This window comes from Dunckerocampus dactyliophorus, chromosome 20 (assembly GCF_027744805.1).
Source record: "Dunckerocampus dactyliophorus isolate RoL2022-P2 chromosome 20, RoL_Ddac_1.1, whole genome shotgun sequence".
Taxonomy (NCBI): Eukaryota; Metazoa; Chordata; class Actinopteri; order Syngnathiformes; family Syngnathidae; genus Dunckerocampus; species Dunckerocampus dactyliophorus.
The window spans coordinates 13,494,281-13,511,533 of NC_072838.1; the positions used below are offsets into that span (position 1 = coordinate 13,494,281).

General features: G+C 41.1%; 1 protein-coding gene and 1 long non-coding RNA gene across 3 annotated transcripts in view; one reads left to right on the forward strand and one right to left on the reverse strand.

Annotated features, from left to right (window-relative positions):
• Window positions 1-16,041, reverse strand: part of csmd2 (CUB and Sushi multiple domains 2) — a 201,408-nt gene extending 185,367 nt beyond the window's left edge. For both annotated transcript variants that reach the window (XM_054764767.1, XM_054764766.1), the window contains exon 1: window positions 15,300-16,041. In XM_054764767.1, the coding sequence (XP_054620742.1) occupies window positions 15,300-15,462 (163 nt within the window). In that variant the 5' untranslated portion in view covers window positions 15,463-16,041. The remainder of the gene's footprint in view (window positions 1-15,299) is intronic.
• On the forward strand, window positions 464-3,706 carry LOC129173671 (uncharacterized). The gene is made up of 3 exons (XR_008567268.1): window positions 464-668; window positions 2,363-2,519; window positions 3,142-3,706. It is a non-coding gene; the product is annotated as an uncharacterized LOC129173671 (long non-coding RNA).
• Window positions 16,042-17,253: the final 1,212 nt, after the last annotated feature.

Genomic DNA, 17,253 nt, shown 5'->3' on the forward strand with positions numbered 1-17,253 from the left:
ATGAGACATGCACTCTACTGCAGTGTGACCATGCTATATGGACAAAAGCATATAAGGCCATCTTAATTCTCTCATTCTGGTTGAGCTACTATTCACACTAAACTCATCAAGTCAAAGGAAAAAAAAAAAAGCTTCCAAACGGCATTGACTTGTCCAAGATGTCTTTAAAAGTTTCCCCTTGAACGGAGCTAATTGGCAACCCCACAAAAACAAGCCATAATCCCTCCATTGAATTTAACAGGCACAATGCAGCCAGGCCGGTAACACACTCATGGCCAAACCTAGTTCACTTCACGACCTTCCAGCCAACACTTGGCATGATGCTTGCGTAACATGCATCTAATGTAAATGTGGATAAAGGTCTTAATGGCCAGTGAACTGCAAAGACGACTATTTACAATCAAACAGTCTACTTCTCCAGTTCCCGATGGATAATCTGAGTGAATTGAATGAATTAGTCACACGCTTGTGTATGAGAGTTATTGTATTTGGAGGCAGTGTCCAAAAGTTGTCCAAAATAGAATGAGTGGAATTGTCACACTCGATCGGAGAGAGTGGGAGGAAAGGACAGGCTGCAGGGCCTCCTACCGGACAACATTGACTAAAACGGGATGTCCAGGTTCCTGGCCTTGCTTCCTAGCTCGCCATCAAAGGAGTTGACCTCACAGGTAGGATACCTGACCTGCATGGATCAAACAGTCCACTTCATGTCAAAAATAAAGTTAACAAGGCTAACGCTAAGCTAGCATTAGCAAAGCAACTTATCAAAATGTGTTTCAAATATATTGAAAACCATTAAAAACGCGTGTTAGCATATTAGCATAAACATGTTATGCCAGCATGACTAAACAGCATTAGAATTCAATTCCGTACAAAGCTATCAGCATTGTCACAATTCCATTCAACTCACCAGTTCAGTAGATCCAAAAGCACACAAGATAAACAAGTCCCCAGAAAGAAAAGGGGAGAAGAAGGAGGTGGTGGAAGAAAAAGAAAAGAAAAAACAACAACAACAAAAACTATATAGTGCCTTGGGACTTGTGATTGGCTAATTGAAATCAGGTGCTCATGTCATGAGACATGGTGCATTCAAGGGCCAAGGAAAGTGTGGGTAAAAAACGCTACAAGGCTAAACTTTGGGATTTCAACCCTGGTTACACTTGCAATGAAGCTTGCAGTGCTCAACTTTTGATGAAGCCAGATGAGGTTGCAAACTTTTAGCTGCTGTCGCTAAGCAATTCCACTTTTCAATAACAACTACAATTGGTTTTCAGGTTTACTCAAAGGGAAGACATTTCAGCAGCTGGCTCTTTGCAAAAGCATTGTATTAGTGTGCCACATTCAAAGGTCCTACTCTTTCATAAAAGTTTCTAAAGGCATACAGTAGAGAACGTTGGTAAATGGTTTTTCACTTGTATAGCACTTTTCCACCTGCAAGGCACTCAAAGTGCTTTGACACCGCTAGCACGTTTACCTACGGATGACGCAGCATCAGGAGCAACTGGGGGTTCGGTATCTTGCCCAAGGACACTTTGTCACAATCATGGGAGGACGGATGATGACGGAAACTATGCTTTAAGTAAGCAGATAATGGAGGTAGTGAATACAATCCCACCTGATAGCAAGACACAGCAATTAATACTGACTCCCGACAACACAACGCTAAGTGTGTGTAAAGATCAACTCCTCTACCCCACACATTACAATCCATCTCGCGTGCTCGCCTCGACCGCATCAAATCTGAATTAACCTCTCAATGGCCGCCATTAAAATGGAAACGGACGCGCTGACAGATCCCGCTCGACCTCCCCCGTAGATTAGGCTAATGTACCAATGGCTGCCATTACAGACAAGTCAAATGTAATGGAAGATGTAAACGCTAGGCTTGCCCCGCTCTTAACCCCTCCACTAGAGACCACATTCAGAAGGCACATTTACATACAGTATGTTGTGATGATATGTTGTATTCTACAAAGGTCACGAGGTGTCAGTAACACACACACAAGCACCAGACTTAATCACTGGAACAACAGGTTTGAATTATCTCAAGAGGCATAATAATCCCTAAAACGGGCTACTGTTGTGGCCCTAACCGTAAAATGCAACTCTGACGCTCCCCTAGCACCGGAACACATATACAGCAACACACGAGTCTTCTTTCTGTCTTCAATGGCTTACTTTCTCTTATTATGTCACCTATATCGGTAATACGAGTATAAAAGTGACAATATGGGTGCTATGTCATGTCTAGAGGGCTCTAATAATGTTACAGCCCGTATTTAGAAGGCCCTAAAGGTCAAATGCTTTAACCACAAAAATATTCCATTTAGAAATAAGGAATGCCTCACAACGTCCATTCCAGGCTCCACTCCAGGAAGCAGACACCATGTCATCACAACAACAGAAGCAGGACCGACACAGAACCAAGGAAGTCCAATCCCATCACGCATCCAAAGCAGCATGAGGATCCTCGCAAAACAAACCTCCGGCCCCCCTCAAGCAACCACCGTCGTCCAAAAGTGAGCGTTTCCTCAACCTGATTATTGTTCTCTGTTTGAGTAATATCACTTGATCAAGCCTTTTCTAGCATGCCACACTATAAAATAAGTAGTACAAGTTGGAAGATTTGTGGTGATATCAGATCGGATTCATCGGATACATCCCTATTACTATGACTTTTCTGAGTCTTTGATACTCCCACCCTACAGTTGGTATAGACCACAATAGACTCTAAATCAAGCGCGCAGTGCAACCTTTGGTGTGAATAGTGTTGGCTTAATTCATAACCCCCCCTTGAGACTTGGCAGAGCACGCATTTCATGGTGTAACCGTATAAGGTCATTATATTTAAATCCCTGCATTTGATCTGGTGACATTAAAACCTTCGACTGTCCGCTGGCATTTCTTTTCAGCACCCAAACATGCACATTGTCACACAAAGCCAAGGGGGTGACACGTGTACAAAAAGCACTAGTGTGCAAAGAGGCAACATATGATAGCAATGTATTCATGCAAAGAATTCGGTGCTGGAAAAACTGCACATTAATTGCTCACATGAAGACATTCACACATTCCTGCCTGTTGTCAGGCCTGGTAAAAAAAAAAAAAAAGCAACAATGAAGCATGTGTTCTCTCTAACAGAGAAGAAGAGCAGGAGGTGGGAGGATGCAGCCTGGCAGTTCCTTCCAGCTGGGTCATATTTAACGCAGCGGTACCAGATGAGAGAACTTGCAACCACCCGCACGAGAATCCCATGCCTCAATTTACAGAAGCATAGAGAAAGAGAATCAATAGATGTATTATTTCACCTCGTTATGCCACTTGAGCAGCACCGTGTTTATGCTGCGTTGCGATGAAGAACCCCACTACGCAGCAACCCACGCATGAGGCTTCAAGCTGATAAAAAGGAAAAATAGCCCATCCAGAGTCAAAGGCATGTTACGCTCAATGATCCCCCCCTCCACAGTGCTGTTAATGGGGGAGGTGGAATTATAAATCCTATAAAAAACACAGAGGCTCGATGTACAGTGTGTGTATGAATGTGTGTATTGATGAGTAGAAGATACTTTACAGTATCTTCAGTGCACTTCAGGAAGCTGGATGAGCAGCTTTTCACAGGAAGATGCATGTTGTTGCCATGGCAACCAAAAAAAAGTGAAGACACACATTTGAAGACAAAACCCCTTCTTCAATTATTTATTATTGCAGTCCGCCTTAACACTTCATCTTGCAAACCCACGACAAAATACACATTTCAGCCTTTTCCTCCTTTCTCCTTGTTAGCAGCAGAAGTTCATTATCAGCTTGATTTCTCTTTCCTCTCATGAGATGAATACCAATCTTATAATACTAATAATAATGACGGAATGAGTAATATCAAAAACGTGTAAAAAAAAAAACTAATTAACAAGTAAAATAAAGGATACGTGAACACTCAAAAGAGATTGTTGGCCTTGGCGTATACCACTGAAACTCAAATAGTGGGGCGCGCGGTGAGGTGTCGGGGGGGTGAGAGGGCCAGTGGGCACTATAATCATAAAATGTCTTCAGGTCTGTTAGTATCTTTATTCATGCTTGAACGATGCTGGTGCCAGCAACTCATACAGTGCTTTGTACAGATTAATGAAAATAAACTACTAAATATCCTACTGAACATAAATACTAATACAAATGAATACTGCAGGTATTCTCGACTCGGTGTAGACTCGGGTCATGCAACTTCGACTCGAGTCACAATTTTAATGGTTGAAAAAAAATTCCGGGTCCTGGGGGGCACGACAGAAAATAATTGAGAACCCCCGGACTATACATCTCATCAAATAGAGGATCTTCGGCTGCTCAATTGCGAGGCTTTCAGTGAAGCGTAATTGTGTGGAAGTCTATGGAACTGACCTTACAGCTCAATTGATTTGTTAGTGCAGTAAACATTTTCCTATCACAGTTTATGGTCACAGTCATTACTATGAAGTCTTCGGTCGGCATTTGTTTTTGGAATTATGGCCCCCATTTAGGGTGGGATCATTCCACAATAAAGCAGGAGACGGTTTAGGAGTGGCTCCCTTGTCATCATCAAGCTATCACTATTGTGGAGTGGACTGAGGCAGAAGGGATTTACACATCTCTGGCCTATAATAATCAATTGTGATGGTTCATTAAAGCTGATTAATATATCACAGCATATCATAGCAATCCCTAGATACAGTGGAACCTCTACAATCTGTCACTTTTTTCACAAACATCCCGATATATTTATGTATCCATTGTATACTGCATACAGTCATCACTTACCACTTTGCGGTTTCAATGTCACAACTTCACTCTATCACGGTTTTTAGAAAATATTTCAGTTTATAAATAATGCTATTTTGTGGTTAAATATGCCTATTATTATTAAAAAATATATGCATATTGAAGCAAATCGTATGTATTTCTTGCCTAAATTAAACATTTTCAAGCAGAAAAATACATACAGTCGTGGAAAAAACTGATTAGATCACCCTTGTTTCTTCAGTTTCTTGTTCATTTTACTGCCTGATATAACTAAAGGTGCCTTTGTTTGGACAAATATAACGATAACAACAAAAATAGCTCATGAGAGTTAATGTTTTTGGCAGTACAATGCTATAGCTATTCATGTAGGAACTTAAGTGATTTTGGTTATCATCAAGAAAACCAAGGAATTTGCTAGATATCAGCTCTTCAATGAAACGCTTATGAGCTATATTTGTTATTATCATTATATTTGTCCAAACAAATGTACCTAGTTGTAGCAGGCATTAAAATGGATCAATAAACTGAAGAAACAAGGGTGGTCTGATCATCTAATCAAGTCATTCAGAAGACGCATTCAAAGACGCTGTGAATGGTTTTAGTGCAGATTAGAATTATCTCATAACATGCACAATTGGCTGCAGTAACCCCGACCAAGCTAAAACTGAGCCCTGAACCCCCGACGTCCCTTCCTCTAATCCCGCACTCACAAGTCTTTTTTATGTCTTAAATGGCTTATTTACTCTATTATTACGTCTACTATATTGGACAAGTGGAAAGGTGACTATAAGGATGTTATTTCATGTCTAGATGGCTCTAATAATATTACAAATGTATTTAGTAGTTGTAAACAGCTTTTTTTATGCTCCAGCTACAAAAATATTCCATTTATAAATACAGACATCTACTTTGCGGAAATTCACTTACCATGGTCGGGTCTGGTACCAATTAATCGTGATAAACGAGGGACTACTGTATTCCCTACTCTAGGGCAAAATGGTCATATAAATAATCTGTTCCAGGGTCAAATTGTTAGCATCATAAAACCATTATTGAATGCAAAGGAAATGTTTTAAGCAGCTTTTAGCAATTTTATTGTGTAAAAATCTAACAAGGCATATAGTAGCTAGCCAGGTAGCGGTGAGCTCATGTAGTTAACACTCCATTAGGACATGCTGGAGTCTGACTGTGAGTTAGCTGCATGCATCTTCCAATGTATAATATTCTGTTTCTATCTTTCTTCGTGCATGTTCACGTTATTGCACAAAAAAAAAAAGATTTGTCCACGTCAATCCCACAAGAAACAGAAAACGCTTAAAAACAATAATTGTAGAGTTAGAAAATGTGACTTGCTTCATTTACACAATATACTCTTCTTCTATTATTATATTAACATTGACTCTACATTGAGCTGAGCAAAAACCAGCCTTTGTGAAAGTGCCTATCCTCTGGCCTTCACAAGAACCCAAGTAAATGTGCGGAGGTGTTAAACTTACAACATGATCACCCTTTTATGAGCAATGCATACGTAAGCACCAGGAGAGGGTAAGCAGGGACATTGGGATCTCCTCTAACTGCTGTATATTAAACCCAAGAGGCACCCGTGTTCCAAAAGGTCAGGTTATGAATGTCCCAGTAGGACTATTCCATCTATCACGAAGAGTCCGCCGGGAAGCACATGATCAATCAGCCTCACTTCAACTTAGCGTGGAACACTTTAACCTTTCGATTCGGATCCAAAGTGCCCCCAAAGAAGAATAGTGAGTGTGTGTGTGTGTCAGGGGTAGATTACAATCGTAATGAATCAGCCGCATGTGGCCACACACGTATGGCTTTGCATTTTTATTATTATTTTTTTTTTACATTGTGTTACTGAGGCGACCTAACCTAAGCCTGTGATGAAATACTAAACATTTAAAAAAATTAAAACATATGTATCATTACTGCAATGCTATGTTCATGATTTAAGATACTGTATGTACAGTGTATCATGTTTTCCAAAATGAACAGATAACTTGATGTAAAATGCTATCTGATCTTTCATTTAGGTGCATGGAAATGCATCCTTTGAACTTACTACAGTACTGCATATTGCATAAAATTAGGAGTATAAGGAGGTATTTTAAAAGCTAAAACCATATGCTTTCTTTTTTTTTTAAGAAATAGTGACCTATAAACTCATTTTCGGCAGAGAAGGTGCGAAAAAACAGCAAAAATAAGCATTGATCGCTGGTTGTTTTCCACCATTTTATTCAAATGGGCAATGCATTATAGTAAAGAATGTGAGCATATTAGGGCTGCAAAGTAACAATTATTTTCTTAGTCGATTAATCTGAAGCATGTCGTTTCGATTAATCAAGTAATCGGTTCGGTCCTACACGGGCCAAGCACAAACAGTTAGTGCTTTGGTCTGCAACATATCAGAAAAGAGGCAAAAATGTCCATCACCGTTTTCCACAGTCATAACTGATGGTGTATGAAAATCTTGTTTTGCCTAAAACACAAAGATAATAGGTTTGCTTTCATTGATGGCTGAGGAAATTTTAAAAATATTCACATTTGAAAGGGTGAAATCACAGGATAATTACATCTTTCAATAAAAATAACAATTAATCAAATACCAAAATAGTTGTTGATTAACTGGGTAATCAACAGTAATCAGTAATCAGCGATTAATTGTTGCAGCTCTAGAACAACTGTTATCCCACATGCAATAAAGGCTAAATATATATTTCTAACATATTCTTAATTGAACTTGGAACTTAATTATGTATATATTGTATATATGATTGATAATTTCGCTTAAAACGGTTAAAACGTATGTTGTGTTTGTTTGTCAATGTGTTGATCTTGTATTTGCATCACATTGCACTCATTTAAGAGTGCGCAGCAGCCATTGCAACCACAAAATTGCCTCAGACAGATTGCCTATAGGTTAGATATAACAAGAAGCAGCACAGGAAAGTAACAAGACAAAGACAAGGACAGGTAACCTGCCCTGGATCTAATCTCCTGGATCATTACAATCTGATAAAAGCAGCCAAAGTCAAAGAAGCCAAAGGAAGACTTCGGCAGAGCTTTGCATTGGCACAAGGCAGCCAGGGCATCTACATCAGTCCCTCTCTTTGGGAGGATTTAGAGCAAATTCCCCTGTCTGACAGGGGGGAAGGCGGAAAAAAGATTCTAAATCTAGACGTCTGTTGCAGCTCTAGCTTCCATATGTGGTGATGTAAGCTGCAGATTGATTTATTTTTACCTTAAGCTACTGTGTTCATTTTCTGACGTGTGACAGCAGTTGCTGAGCGGTCACACAAGCTGACATCAGGGAGCTGCTCACAGCAAACAAACATCTCTAGTGGGAGATTGTAGGGTAAGAAAGGTGAACACATTAACATTCCAGAAGACTGCACACAGTGGAGAACACAGGGGTGACTGCACTGCAGTGTGGAAAAAAAGACAAATAACTTCAGCGCACCTTGGCGGACTTTATTTCCACCAGCATCAAAGGTGTGTATTCTGCTTGTTGCTTTGGAGTTTTGCAGCTCTGCAAAACACAGAGAGCTCTCAGGGAAGGATAAGAGCGTATCCACCGGAAGTTACCCGGTGTCCAAATCGACGTTAATGAAGTATTTGAATGCTCTGCATTTACTGCCTTCCTGTTTGTAACCTTTCCAATCGGACTGACAAAATTTTCAGCCAGTAAGGAGTAGCTTGACAGACAGATAGATGGAAGACCTCCAAACTTTATTTTAAGATGTGTAGTGAAGCCTGTTTTTGTTTTTTTTTTACTGAGCTGTCCTGCGTGAAGTGGTGCGCGTGTACACGGGGCAGCCTCATCGAGCTAGCGGCGAATCAGAGACGGTAGCATGTCCATGAGGAAGGAGGGTTTTCATTTAAGATGTCAAAATTGACTGTTTGATTACCTCCTCTTTAAAAAACGGGGCAAACAAGTAGAGATGATTTTGCTCAGCTTGCGAGACGACCAGTCTACAACCCGAGCCATGCCACCGTGCACAGAATAAGCAGAATGTTACAAGTAATGTTAAATATAAAGTGAATTTCTGCCGATCGGGGACGACACTGAAATTAACCAGTTTCAGTTTCAAAGGGAAAAATGTCACAGAAAATACTGAATTATAGAAAATGTGGGAATTCTTAGAAAAGTCCTGATAGATAGCCTACATGTCCTGAATGAGCTGAAGATTTTGATGTTGGAATGGTTTGAAGCGGTAGGGAGGGAAGTGTGACAGTAGTTAGCGGACAAAAAAAAGCAAAATTTGAAATGTTGGAACGTAAAAATTATTGCTGAAATGTATAAATAATTGGATGACTAAAGCGGGATTGAGGATCGAACCAGCAACCATCACATTGGGAAACAACCACTCCACGTCCTGAGCCAAGAAGAAGTAGAAGAATAAAGAATACTGTAAAGGTTTCATAATGGACTCCGGAACAAATTCCTCCATATGTTTTTGAAATCGCAACAACATTGGAGATTGACCACTTAACCAATTTTTTGCAAAACGTCTTTGTTCAAAGTTCAAGACGGGTGATTGAAAAATGTAGACATTTCTCAGTGAATGCATGAATCCTAATGAGAAAACCAAGGCATATGCAGGAGATGGGGCGTCCATGGAAGGATTATGGGACTCTACAAAGTGCCACCCTAATTCATGCTCTGCGTGAGTGATGTATGTAAAATAATGCCGTACTTAAAACCACATTGCAAGTAAAAGCTTTTATTCCATTTGTTTCCCATCACTGAACTTTACAATCGGAGCCTTCAGACAGAATAAGTGCCAGTGTTTCAGTGTTCTGTGCATAATATTTAATAAAAAAATAAAATGTTTTACTGCAAACACCATCAAAGTCAAATACCATTGTTTAGTGCTTAATAGGGGAAACGGCCGAGGGAGCAATTGTATGTGATGCTCCTCCGTCTTCGTGACTTTAATCAGTCGTTTGCAAAGCGGCATCAGACTTTGGACGTCCGAAGTTTTTGTGTGTTTTGTGTGAGTAAAAGTCAATGAGCCCGTGCATACTAGCAAATGGCTGCATGAATGCATTTATGAATATTTCGGGGAGAGTCTGCGAGCGTGCATGAATTAGTAAGCGAGTGAGAGTGTGTGTGTGAGTCACCGTTGTGGCTGAGATTAGTGTGACAAAGTGCGGCGACAGAGCTCAGGCCATCTGGAGACGAATGACGGAGAGGGGGAGGAGGGAGTGAAGAGGGAGACGAGAGAAAGAGGGGTGACACATCAGCAGGTGGGATTAGGAATAACAAAAAGATACAACTTGAAGACACACTCAGAGGCTCTTTTGTACTAATGACCTGCTTGTCAACACTTTAAGCACTTGAGAGTGAGGTGATGTGGCAGCTCTCACACACACGTACGCTCGCAAACACACACACACGCACACACACACGCGCAGACACGTACCCACGAGCACAAGTCATCCAAACAGGAGTCTACTTAATGTCTGATAAGAAAACAAGCCCTCCAAAGTGATCGTTTACTATACAGCGGAAAATCACCCAACACTCCAAAGGCACGTAAACCAAAGACTCTGATTATCTTTCTTCTTCTTTTAATAGTCACTCCCCTTGTCTGCATTTCTTTTCTCCCACTTTCTCCCGACTGTCCCCCCTCAATCTTTATCTTGACCACCTTTCAAAGACCTCCTCACGCCCATGCTTGCTATTCCAGACACTCCCCAGCTTGGAATAAATATGTAACGTTATTCCGGCTCCCTTTCCCCTCATTTACTGTTCACCGGTGAATGTGGAGAGCAGATGGGAGATAGGAGGCAACAGAGCGTGTGGTGGGATTGGAGATTTGAAGCAGGAGGACAGGTGGGAGAGAGGTGAGATGAAGCACTGTAGAATGCAGTGGACATATGGGAATGTTTGTCACGATGCTTGGGCCGATATGTCTTCCAAGGAGGACAACAGAACATGATTTTAGGGACATGCTTCTATCAGAATTGAGTAGATATTGTGTAAAACGTAACACTGACATATTACTTGTTGCTGCATTTGAAGAAACTGGGAAATGAAAAATTGTTGACCTCTGACTAGGAAAAGTCCATAGTCTGCAAAGTTTTTTGTTCGACATTTTTAGTTTGCGTGGTGTATGTGGGATGTTTCCAATGTCTTATTAATGAACTTATTGAAAATATTGAGAAAAATCCTGTTACCCTGAAGTCAAAACCAGGAATGGGCAACTTCTGTGATGAGGAAGGGACTTCGTATACCATATGCATATTTTTCAGAAAACATGAACACAGCCGACATGTTATAAAACAAATGTTCTTATGTAAACTTAATGTTCCTATCTTTGAAACAAGAGCATCCTCTGGCATTTGTAAGGGAAATTAATCTCATGGAAATTGAACATAACCCATGCAGTACTCAGGTATTTGCAATTGCAATGTTTTCATTTCGGATGTGAACACACGGGCTTGTGTTTAAAGTCAATAAACAAGTACTCAATTTCCCATCCTGGCCAAAAAACACAATTTCAATTTCAACTTTTCTTCTTGTTCACACTCATCATGACTTCTGGTACAAGACATGAAGCAACACCGGCACGTCTCTCACACAGCAGTAGCAGTTACAAGCGCCCTCTGCTGGTGTGGGGTCATAATTGCACAATTTTCACTTAGAATCTTTGGAAATGTTTAAAATCAGAAATGAACCTGAGGGCGGAACTAATCCGAGGCAAACAAAAAAACACTATGATACAGCTGCACTTTCAAATTGTCATCAAGAGAAGTTAACTAACCACTGTAGAATAAAACTAAAATAAAGTGAAACTAGTCACCCTTTTAAAACACCTGATAAAAGCTGAGGCATTTACAGGGCGCATTTACTGTCACTAAGTGGCATTTTATAGGTATTGTGTGTTGTTTCTATTCTTTTCAGGCAGCGTAAGAACACATCTTGAGCTTTGCTTTGTAATTGAAACAGGAAAAAATAAATGTGTTTTCCGTTTCATGCTATTTACGTTAGCATCTCCTTGGGAAAATGAATGCGTATACCATATCTTGTTGGTATTTCATAGTATTGCTCATATTGCACTGAGCAGCCAAACACATTTTCTATGTTACATTTAAGTTCAATTTCTGGTTCTTTGCCATCGCTGCTACTTTTCGGTGGTGGCATCATAAAAATCAAGAAAAAAGTCTAAACAAACTTGTGGAGTTAATATTTAAAATGAAGTCTCGGAAGATTTGCATACATGTGATACATCATGCTTTATGATAGTTTCAGGCATTTCTTTTTTTAAATTTTTTTTACAGAAAATAATACTTCACATATAATTTTAGTCAGGCTGCATGTCATCACAAGTGCCAATACACCAATGTTGTTGTCAAAGGCATGCTTTAATGATAACTCGTATGAGATTTTACTAGTATTAAGTGGTGATATCACCTTTTCAATCAAGTTAATGTTCTAAAGGGTCAGTGGCATATTACTATCATTGCTGAAGAATGACCTCCGATGAACAAAACGGCCATTTTAGCTCCTACTAATATATAGTGAAATTATTTAACATCGGTGTAGTGTAAGTCTCCATGACCGTTATTTGCCTTCAGTTGCCTTCTGCTTGGACGTTCCCGTCATTTAAACGACTTGCATTTGCCTAATTTAGTATGAAATTAGACGCAAGAATCTGATCAGATCTTGTCAGATAGGCTTCTAAAGTGTGACTGTGTCTAATTGGGGGTGCACAGCCATGAAAAATATTGGCGAAATCCCCAATTTTTGAAGAGTGCATTGCTTCAGATGCTACAGGAGCCGTCCGTGGTGCTGAAAGCGAGACTCTGACCAAGGTAGTTAACTGTCTCTATACAGCCACTAACAGGACAATTGCACAATATAATGAGATTGATTGTGAGAACATTTTGGCTTAGAAAAAGGATAATAGACAATATCACTGTGGTTGGGGTTGTGTATACCAACTGCATTGTACTCAGCGGTATTCCAAATATTTTGGTTAGCTTAATCACAGTATGATGCAATGCAGTTCAACACCAAGTCAGACTACAACCTGCTCTTTCTTGTTTCTCATTAGATTGTGCAAGCGTACCTTATATTTCATCGAGTGAGTGAATTTTGTAGATCGGGGGTCTCAAAAGCAACATACCCAGGAGTCACTAGAGGTAGAGTCCGGGTGAGTGAGGCTGGACCTGATCAAGTTTTCAGTCCAAATCACGTTTCAATCAAGTGACTAACGTGTCACCACAAGCTGTCGCAAGCCTGATATGGTAGGCCATATGTGGCAAGAAATAGAAAACACAAGTTAAAGGATACTATTTTGACATTCTTGAGTTGCCCATCAGATGGTTAGAAGTACTTCAGCTTGTTTAAAGGAGGTTCATCTTTATTTGGACGAGGGGCAGTCTAAACAGAACTCATCAGAAACTGCAGGAGGTTATCACGCTACAGTCTGACTAGCATTATCATAAAAGAAATAGCACTATCACCACCAATCAGCTACTTAACATGCGACAGGTAGATAACACATACGCAGGGGAACTACTAGACAACTAGTACGTTAGCTCCAAACACGTACTTGGTGCGGGCATCATATCGTCACTGGGTGTGCTTGTGGCTTCCCAGCATGCCTCGTGCCACTTGTTTTGTAAAATGTTACCTGTTTAGAGTTAACGTAGCTGTTGTTTATTATTCCCCATAGCACTAGTAGTTGCCCTATGTGTGTTTACTTACATGTTGTGCTGCCATTCTTTGTTTTTTTTCACACCGGTATTGTAATTAGTCGTAGTTTTGTAGTTCTAGTTAGTGACCCCTCACTGTGAGTGCAGTGTTGGCTATTGTGCGTCCAATTAAAGAGTCTTTTGCCTTAAGCACGCTGCCTCTCACCATCTTGTGTAGGATTCAAGATCACAACAACATATGTGTATAATTCGCCCAGGGTTCGTGCACTTAAACTAAACTTCGAAGCAAAGTAGAGAGCCACAAAATAAGGGCCTATGGGCCACAAGTTTGAGACCCCTGCTTTAGATGATATGAGTGTAATGCAATTGCCGATGAGCTTGTGCAAACCTGGCCATAGTTTGTCAAGGAAAAAAAATGCATCTACTCCATGGTTGTGCAAATACAAGCTGATGCTATGATGTGCAAAGAGGGTGCATAAAACACTCGAGTCTTTAAAGCATTACTGCAGGTTGCATCACGATCACAGCAGCGCTCATGTAAAAAAAAAAAAAAAAAAACAGGGCAAGGAAGATGCAGCGTGTGTAAATTAACAAGCTTTTATGATGCCGCTCTCCAGCCACACATCATTCCCTCTAGCCCCCCCACCTTCCTCATGTTTTTTTCCCCTCTGCAGGCTTGATTACTGCTTATTGAGCGAAGGGTCCTCCGGGAAGGTTGGGTTTGATCGCTTGACGCATCTCTATCTCTGTGCCTCATGGGAGCCATCATAAGAGCAACAGGGAGGATTGTCAGGAATGCTTGACAAATGAATACCTTTTATGCACCTAAGGCAGCAACAGTTTTTTGTTTTTTTTTTTAATTCAGCCCATGTTGGGATAGGACCCATCTTGGTTCCCACTGTGTGGGGCTCTGGTGCCACTCAATGGGGGGATGGGGCAACTGCTGGTGGCTCCAATGCAGGGACAACCAAGTGTGTGGCATTCACTGACCTCCAAGCTTTAACATCTGAGCAAATATGGGCTCCCTGGATGCCGATGAGTGAGAAATCCATGTGGGATTCCAGGACGCTTGATGACACAACTTTTGGTCATTAGGTGGGTGGAAGCACATATCTCAATAATGGAATATTGCTGAAGCTCAAAGCACATTCCCACTCACTTGTGCAAAGAAGTTTGAGTGGGCGAGAGCCATGGAGAGCTGCTGTTAAAAGCACACTGTGGTTCCGTCGCTTTATCTAAATATAAACGTCCAGTGCTGTGATCTATAGCCAAACAACTGCGACAAAGGAGGTATTAATGATGATCTGTTGAATGTCAGCCTGCAAGAATGCATTAGGAATTCATGGGAGAGAGAGAGAGGGAAAAACTGGGGAATCTTCTGACGTCTTGATGGTGAAGGATGATTCAAAAGGGAGACACCCCCCTTTTTCTCTCATCACACACACACACACACACACACACATGCATATATATGGACACGAACAGCATAACAACCTGCTTGCGCTCATGACAACTATATATAATCAGCCAAACCATCTATATTGCATTCATGAAGGGAAACAGCTCAAATTCAACAGTTACCACAATGACACGCTATCCTCCTCTATAAAAATCACCCATTTTAAAGATTTGCTCCACTTTTCACAAATCATCTTGTTGCATCCTCTAGATAAATGACTTCAGGTGCAGCATGGCGAGGCTCATCCTTATGCGTGTTTATGAATGTGTGTGTGTGTGTGCGTGTGGTGCTGATTTGCATTCAGTCAGTGGCAGTGGGAGGGTGGGATGAAGCCTGCTGCATTTTACATGACTTCAGCTCTTCCACAGCTGAAGAGGGGCCGACTCACCCTTTGCCGAGGCGCTAAGCAGCCCCATATAGAGCAGAAGCATCACCCGGCTCCATTGACCCCCTCTCATGACAGCAAAAATCCCCATGCTGGTCCCATTCTGGGTGCGTGAGCATTCCGGTCTCCTCTCAGGTGCCCCGTCCTGACTCCAAGCGGTGTCCATGGTAAAGCTTCTCTAGTGTTAGTTCTCAGATGCTCAGAAAGGGGTGATTCACTCGGGAAAAATCCCAATGCATGGAGGAGGCTCGGATCTCGTAGCTGGAATGAACCATGTCATTCAGGCATGAGGGATATATTTCACACCTGGGGGATAAGAACGAGAAGGGGCTGGTCTCCTCCACACGCGTAAAAATCACGACAATTCCTCGTCTGCTCCACGCACGCAGGCACGTCAAAACCAGAACATCCCTCCTGCGAGTTGTCGCGCGGCTCCTAAACACGTCTCCAGACAGTCACCATTAGCAGGCATGATAATCCACCTTCAACTATGCAACATCAACGGAGCATCCGGATCCGAGGGAGAGAAAAAAAAAACATGAAAGTTCTCGACCAAGCGTCCGTGTGCAGCAGAAACGATGCGACCTTGTTGCGTTGAAGAGCAATCTGCAGTTTGTAGTTATTCCCAGGTTGCAGGGTGATCAGTCTGACAGCGTCGTCTCGGCTCGCGCAAGATCAGACTGCAGACCTTCTCCTTCCCTCCCTTTCCTTCTCTCTCTCTCAATCTCTCTCTCGCTCTCTCTCCCTCGTTTCTCTTCACACTACACCTCCTCCTCCTCTCAGTACCAATCAATGTGGGCTCCCCATTCTGATATCATAAATATATGTGACTTCCACTATAATCACTTGAATTTGGCATTGGATGAGTGATGACGCTGCAATGCTAAAAAAAAAAAAAAGTGTATCATCACATCACAGCATAGCATAGCAAAGGGCTGTGAGGAGTATTTGGATGTGTTCTATATACATCAACATAGTTTAAAGCGGTTAATTGGTTCCACATAGGATTCAATGTTAAGAAATGAAATATTTTCATAGTTAGAGCATAGAGAACCTGTTTATAACTTTCTAAATACGGTTTTTAACAATATTAGAGCCCTGTACACAAGAAGTAAGACAATAGTCACCTATACACATGTTTACATCACATTGCCCAACTCTTCTGCAGGGACTCGAGACGACCGCTAGCTAGCAAGCTAACCAGTTAGTCTCGACTTTATTTCTTCTAAACTTAAGAAGCCAAAAACGTACCACTTCCACACGAAATGGGATGAGAACTTTGTTTTTCCACTCTATCATGTCGGACATGCCATGGCTGACTTTATGCAGTGTTAAGGTAATGTAATGTAAGGTAATGCCTCAACGTTTTGTGTCATTACCGCCGCCTAGTGACCAGAATACTACATATCACTTATATTTCAATATATTTTGACTAATAACATTTGGAAATAAAAGTACATATCAAATAACATCCATTGTAAAGATACAAATAATTAACTTAATTATGAAAAAATCTTTGTGCACATGTGATAATTTAATATTGTTTTTTCTGGACTTTCTTAAATTCGGTCTCTTTCCGATACAACAAATATATCATGACAGTTCTGTTCATATCTCTGCAAGGGGGTAATCTCACAAGTTGAGCTTGTGTAGCAGATGTATTTTTCCACTGAAAATGTGTCAACACGCAGCCATTATCGTCTAAATAGCTGGCAACACAAGTGAGCACCAAGATAACTGTGTCTTGCCTATAGTCAAGCATGGTGATGGTAGTGTCACGGTCTGGTGCTGCATGAGTGCTGCCAGCACTGGGGAGCTGCGGTTCATTGAGGCATACATGAATTCCAAACATGAGCAGGATGTGTGTGTGTTTTTTTTGCTGCTTTGTCTTCACCATAACTGCTGCTAACAGGCGTACAATGACAATCCATGTATGTCTTATAGCTCGTATTAAATG